General features: G+C 48.4%; 1 protein-coding gene across 4 annotated transcripts; it reads right to left on the bottom strand.

Annotated features, from left to right (window-relative positions):
- Window positions 1-1,649: 1,649 nt before the first annotated feature.
- PSRC1 (proline and serine rich coiled-coil 1) lies at window positions 1,650-5,647 on the bottom strand (the record flags this gene model as incomplete). Of its 4 annotated transcripts, none has more annotated exons than XM_081306878.1 (8): window positions 5,549-5,647; window positions 5,293-5,347; window positions 5,140-5,197; window positions 4,308-4,749; window positions 3,822-3,936; window positions 3,488-3,736; window positions 3,082-3,175; window positions 1,652-1,957 (listed from the first exon to the last, which is right to left on the bottom strand). In XM_081306878.1, exons 2-8 carry the CDS (start codon window positions 5,309-5,311, stop codon window positions 1,933-1,935), a joined length of 1,002 nt encoding a protein of 333 aa, XP_081163004.1. In that variant the 5' UTR covers window positions 5,312-5,347; window positions 5,549-5,647. The 4 variants fall into 4 exon arrangements, with proteins under 4 accessions (XP_081163007.1, XP_081163004.1, XP_081163005.1 ...); XM_081306879.1 differs by lacking the exon at window positions 1,652-1,957 and adding an exon at window positions 2,490-2,869; XM_081306881.1 differs by lacking the exon at window positions 5,549-5,647 and having other exon boundaries at window positions 1,650-1,957; window positions 5,293-5,325.
- Window positions 5,648-6,936: the final 1,289 nt, after the last annotated feature.

Here is a 6,936-nt window from a genome sequence, read left to right as displayed (position 1 = left end):
GTGGCTGGAGAAGTGGCACAGAGAGGGCAGGTTTCGAGCTTCAGGACTGAGTGCTCAACAGAGACAAGTTTTCTAGGGCAGAATTCAATAGGGAGAGTCGAGATGAGTGGCAGGTAGAAATTTAAGAGTGCTCAGTGATTAGATAAATCTTGACTCTATCACTGTGAGCCCTTTTCCATTGGAAAATGAAGCAACTTCTCATACTGGACCTAAGTATGTGCTCTGCAACATTACCTCTGATCCCACATTTGTGTTTTTCAAAGGTTCATTCAACAGACTAGAAAGGGAATTAACATGGAGCACCATAGGGTAGCAATTAGGAACACAAACGCTGGAACCAGACTGAGTGACTTAATCTCTCTGAGCCTTAGTTTTTCTGCCTGCAAAACGAGGATGATGATAACAGCAGCCACCTAATTGAGCTTTTATGAGGATTAAATGAGTTAGCACATATAAAGTGCTTAGAACAGTTCACTGTACATAGCAAGAGGCCAATAAACACTGGCTTTTCTTGTTGCTACTGGGGTGGAAAGGGAAGTGGAAGGAGAATGCACAGACAGAAAGACAGAAAGCCAGGCCAAGGGAAGGAAGTAAGCAGTTAGCTGAACAAGAAAGTCAGCTGCAGCAGGTATGCCAACTGAATGTTGCTTAGTTGGAGTGGAAGGACTGGGGGTGGGGGCAAAACATTAAGATTGAACCAGGGTGTGAACAGAACATGTGTTTCCTCTCTATCCCACCAGGGGGCAACAGCACACAGGTCTGCTGCCTGTTTTGCCTCTAATGACCCAAGGAAGGTTTGGCTCACACAAAGGTGCCGCCTGCTGGTCATGGCTGTGCGTGTCCCTAGGCTTGCTGAAGGTGCCAACAGGACCTGCTCCCTAGACACAAGGCAGGCATGAAACTGGGGAAACACACCTGAATTTTTTTTTCTTTATGCTGAATTTCTCCAGAACAAAAAACTTGATGTCAGCCTCCTTGCCTCTCCCCCAACATCGGTTCTTGGAATTTCAGGGGTTCTAGGAGCTGCTGCAAGCTCAGGGAAAAGTTAGTGTCTAAGCAGCTGTCATGGGGACGTAGGTGGATGTGTTAAATTAACCTTAGGATCAGCCACAAAAAGGGAAAAGCAGGGACAAGGAGGAGCACTTAAAGTTTAAGTAGGGCATTTACAGGCATACAGGCACAAGCAGGGACACCAGTTGGCAGTCCCATTTTCTTCTGCCCAGTGGCCTGCTGCATTTCTTAAGTCATGACCTTGCCTTTGAAGAAGGAAGTTCCTTTAAAATTCAAAATGAACTGAGTTGGTTCTGGTTGCAAGAGTCAAAGGCTTTGGGGCTGGGGCTGTAATTCAGTAGCAGAGCCCTTGTCTAGCATGTGTGAGGCACTGGGTTCCATCCTTAGCACCACATAAAAATAGAATAAAGGCATCCTGTCCCTCTACAACTAATTAAAAAAAAAAAAAGAGTCAAAGCCTGCAAAAAATGGGAGACCCTAAGCTGTCAGGGGGTCCTTATCATTTATTCAATAACTACCATCTTATACCTTATTTGTTTATTTTAATATTTATTTTTTAGTTTTCAGTGGACATAACCTCTTTATTTTATTTTTATGTGGTGCTGAGGATTGAACCCAGCGCTGTGGGGCCAGGCGAACGTACTACCGCTTGAGCCACATCCCCAGCCCAGTATACCTTGTCATTTATTCAAAACATTTTCTAAATAAATGAATGAAATGCTCTGTTACATTCAAGTCACAATATTAGGGCACTGCAGAAGTTTATAAATTCTGATCCTAGCTCTCAAGTCCAGTAGGGGAGATGAGAGGACAGACAACTCAAATGATGTGAGGTGCAATACGACAAGGTGTCCCAGCATCTTCTGTCTGAGTCTATCAGGGAAGCTGAATGTCACCAAAGGAACTTCTCAACCCATAAGTTCAGCAGACAAGGAGGCTCCATTGTCTTGACAGAAAAGGACATTCAAGTTTAGGATATGAATAATAATTTACCTAGATCCTAGCATAACTGCCTCATGTGATTTAAGCTACTCTTATCTTTGACCTGGACCTTCTAATAACATCTGAATCTACAGAAAGACAGCTTGTTCCCATCAAATGCCAACAAGAGGGGAAGTTACTGCCGGATGAACTAGAAGCTCAAGGCCCTAGGACCTACTTAGGCCCCTGCCTGGGAGGCCTATCTCCGCTTTCTCAATAGAATTACACAGAGGTTTACAACAAATTTATTAGGAATTGGAGCAGAATTTATTTCCAGATATATAGGAAATTTAAAAAAAATACATTCATTTTATTTTAAAGAAACACAGAGTAAGCTTATCATCAACTAGCCTAAGTGGAGTCACAGAATTCACAGGAAACAAATTCTGGAGACCAGATGCCTGCCTTGCCTCTCCAAACAGGCCTGAGTCCAGTAGAGGATGTGACTCAGGAAGACCTATCCTCAGAGAGCAGAAGCTGGCTACAGAGGCCATTCACATGGACTCATCCACTGAACCAAGGCCTGGGAAGAAGATCAAATTCTCTGGGGCTGACCGCAAGAGTGGGGGTGGAGAGCACAAGCAATTTGCCAGAATTCTTCATTTTCTTTTTTGCTAATTTCACTGCTACGAGAGGTCACCTCTTTTCTCTTCAACTTTTTTTCAGTCCAGAGAGTTTGAATCTATTTCAGTAAAACTCAAATCCACACCATCTCCTATGGTCTATATTCCTGGGGGGTTATCACCCTGGCGGCATGTCTTTCTCCTGTCCCTGGGCTAGAATCTGATGGAATCAGGGCCTGCTATTATAAATGAATCCAGGCAGTGACTGTAGTGGTTTGCTACTGTATTCTTGCTCGTCGTCTTGATTTCTTTACCTGAAGAAACAGAAGAACGAACTGTCTTAAAAGTGCCCATCCTCCTTTAGCTCACCTGTCACCCATCAAGTTCAAGCTCTTCAGGGTGGGAAGAAATAGGACTCCCTGTTGCTGGCTCCCTTCCTGATCACCCCTTCTCTATATAGAATTCTGGACTTCTGTGCACAGTAGCTTGGAAGCCCAGGTGATGGGTGCAGAGGGACCAGCCTTACCTGGTAGGTCCAGGGACTGCAATTTTCCTAGGAGGCTGCAGATTGCTGCGAGTGGCACTAGCAGCAGGAAGGTTTGGTCGCTGGGAAATAGGAACTTGATAGGGGTCAACAAAAGAAATGTGTTAGCAGAAAGTTCAACTGACCTTCTCAAAAAAGAAATATTGGATGAAGCCAGAGTGCACCCCCCCCCCCGCCACTTCTGTCAAGGGAAAAAATATGAGGTACTTGGAAACCAAGCCTGAGACTCTCTACTGGGCCCCACATTCTCTGCTTAACTCAGTCTCCTCATCTTCAAATGGAAGATGTCAAAAGTAGTCATTGCCAGCTCTGGGAGGATGAGGTCACCCTGAGCCAAGTTAGGTTTTCTTCCTTCTGATTTTGTATCTTTATGTTCACTCTTTCTCACCTTTGTGCCCTGCAGTGCTTGGTCTTAGAGGCCCTTTCCGAGTTGACACAGAATCCGGAGGGAGGGCACCTTTGCCAGGTGGTACACTCCGGCTGCTGAGTGGCATTCGGCTAGAGGGCCTGGGGATAGCTGAAGGAACAGGGAGTCGACTGGAAGCCTTAGTAGCTGTCCCCTGTGGCCGAGAATGGCGTTGAGAGTTGCTGGTTGAAGACTGTGGAGCCAAGGCTTGTCTGACATGGGTAGGTGGCCCTGTTATAAAGGAGTAGAAGCATTTCAAGGTAAGTTTTACTTCCTCCTTACCCCCATCACCCACAGCTTTGCTGCCCAGTCTCACTTGCTGTTGCCCTTGCATTGGGCCCAGCCTTGCCCCGGAGTGGAGGAGTTGATTGTACAAGAGGAGATGATGCTGGGCTTTTGGATGCAGGCAACAGATTGCAAGTGGGTGATTCCTGAAAGAGAGAGAGAGAGACATGGAAAAGGTGGGGAGGGGAGCTAGAATGTAGAACGTATTGGTTCTGCTGGCATAAGGGATTAAGGACTAGAGAGGCAGGGAGCTATCTAGATCCCAGTGAGGAAAAGCAGAAGCTAGCTGCCAACATCATCAACACCATCATTACCATCAACACCACTTTTATTGAGAGCTTATTATAATCATTAGCCTCTACATTGTAGTATAGCACTTTTCCAATGTATCTCATTCAATTCCAATTCTAGAGACAGAATTACTATTCTCCTTTGACCAATGAGGAAACTGTTGTGCCTTCAACATGTCATGCACTATGTCTAGGGGTGCACATGCCACTTAGCCTTCCAAACTCACCCTCTTCACACTGGAGGGCCTCTTTCCAGGTGTCACTCTAAGAGCCCTGGCTGACCCCTTCTTATCACTGCTCCGGAGCCGAGGTGTCAGGCTGCTTGGGGAGGGTGTACTCCAAGCCAAAGAGCTGACATTGGGTAGAAGGTCTCGGACAGGGCTGTCCTTCAGCACAAAGGTCTCCCGTCGAGGGCTGGGCTTCCCTCGGAGAGGCCGTGGGCCCTGACCTGAGCTCTCCCGATCCTGTAGGGCACACTGCTCCAGCTGAGCTGCCAGCCGGTTGGCTTCATCGAGGATCTCTTCCAGCTTCTCTGGACTGATAGGGCCTAAGCTGAACCTCACACCCTGGGGTGCAGGGGCCACTGCATTTGGGTCACTTCGGTGGGAGAGGCCCCGTCGGAGTGGTTTCTCTGGAGTCACCAATACTGCTGTATCTTCCTCCTCACGACTGAGACAGAAAATAAACAAGGCACCAAGACCACACAAAAAGGAGCAGGGGACTGTGCAAGACAGGCCAAACAAAACTCCAAACTAACATCCATTCTGGCTGTGAGACCTGGCCTCTAGGTGATGAGATACTTGGTTCTCTGAGCTCTAATAGGCCTTTAGCATTTACTGACATTGGGAGGATGAAGATGCAACAAATCCACGTACACTTCTTAATGGCCCTGAAAAATCACTTGTTTCTCCTTTCCCTTCCCTTCCCAGTAGTGTCCTAACAGCCCTAGTGCTTCAAACTTTGCTAAATTACCAACCCTGGCTCTGGAGGCCAATAATTCAGCAGTAAGGCCAAAGAGGTGTTGTTGGAGGGAGATAAATGGGGTAAAGTAGTTGGTACCTGTCAGATGGGGACAGACCTCCAAAGTCCAAGGTCTCATCCACAATAAACTTGACATCTGAAGGGGAAAGCAGAATGAATGCCAGCCACTGGTCCCTGCTTGAGGCGGCTCTCGATAGCAAGGCCTCATTCCTCCCTCCAGGGCTTCCTTACCTTCCTCCAAACCCTCCATGTCCAATCAGCAGGAGCGAGTGAGCTTAGACCTGAACTGGAGAGAAAATATACTTTTCCTTCAGGTATCCACCCTGCCCCAGGTTCCCAGTTATTCTTGGGATGCAAGCCAGGGACTGGAGACATGTTGCAGCAGCACACGCCCCTTTAACTAATCGCGATACCTACCGGAAAGTTGCAGAGAGCTCCCCCACTCCCACCAGATGGCCCTCCCACCCCTCTAAGCCCTTGGACTCACTGGGGAAGGTCTGCGTGCCCCGCCTTCCACCCCGCCACTATCCTTCGGGTTTTTCCTCTCATAAGCCACCCTTCCACTCTCGCGGCACCACACGGGAACCACACCTCCCGCCCACCCGCAGTTTCCACTTCCCGTCCCTACTTTACCTTCCACTAAGAAGCTTTCTTTCCACAATCTAGTCCCGGGAATCGGCTCCCAGAGGGCGGGGCTCCTTTCGAATTTCTCAGGACCCACCCACTTCTGCCACATGCGCACGGTGATTGGTGATCCTCAGGGGGCGGGGCTATGACGGGCAGCCAACCGAAAGCCTACCGATGGGGTCGAAGGTGGGATGGGTAGGAGAGGCGTTCCCAGGAAGACTCCAGCCGCGAGGGGGAAGCTGGGCTGCGAGAGGAGGCCGCGAGTGCGCGCGCGTACCCTGGAGTCCCTCCTTGGCTCCTAGACCTAGAGCCCTGCGCCTGAGGGCCCGGCAGGGGCGGAACCTCGTGGCGGCGCTTGAGGGAACGGGCCAATGAGAATGGGCTTTGCGCCCCGCCCACTCCCTCTTCTCCGCCCTCTCCTCCTCCCGCGGAGCCGAGGAGACCAGTGTTTATTGGCGGGGTTCTCCGCAGAGGAACCACGATAGGCCCTAAAACTACTGCTCTGCGGAGGGGAATTCGTTTACTTGGGCGCATTGTGCGAACTCCTTGTTTGCTGAATTTCATTTCTTGTGATTTTTTGATTTGTAGATGAAGCCCCCCCTAAATAGGATGGCCACCAAGGAAGCACTTTTAAGTATATTTTATATTTTAAGTATATTGAGGTTCTCAAAGAAGTACATCCTCCATTGCTAACTCTCTTCCTTCCCACACTGGATTGAACCCTGGGGCGCTTTCACTGAGCTGTATCTCCAGCCCTTTTTAAATTTAAGTTTGAGACAGAATCTAAATTACCTAGGTTAGCCTCGAACTTGTGATCCCCTTCTGCCTCAGCCACCAAGTGTAACTGAAGTTTTTAGACGTGCACCATGGCATCTGGCCCTCTGATTCCCACCCCCACCCCCGCCCACCTTCGGAGCTGTGGATTGAACCCAGGGCCTTGTGCATGCGAGCCAAGCACTCTATCAACTGAGCTATATCCCAGCCCCCTCTGATCTCTGATTTTTTTTTTTTTTTTTTTTTTTTTAAGCAAGAACAATCGGAAACTCAGGTAGCCAAGGTTTTCAGAAAACAACTGGCTTTTTACCCAGGGAAATTTGGGTTCAAATGTAACAATGACTCCTTTTACAAGCAGGGCAGGATTGAGTATATTTGCCCTCTTGGGCCCCTGTTCGCTTGAGAAATGAGGAAGAATTAGAAGGATAATTATCAGCATCAAGTTTTATATGTTGTGCCCACAGATTGTGAGGG

This window comes from Spermophilus citellus, assembly GCF_964194105.1.
Source record: "Spermophilus citellus genome assembly, chromosome: 9".
Taxonomy (NCBI): Eukaryota; Metazoa; Chordata; class Mammalia; order Rodentia; family Sciuridae; genus Spermophilus; species Spermophilus citellus.
The sequence above is the reverse complement of the archived record's forward strand: the minus strand, read 5'-3'. Positions and strand labels throughout refer to the sequence as shown.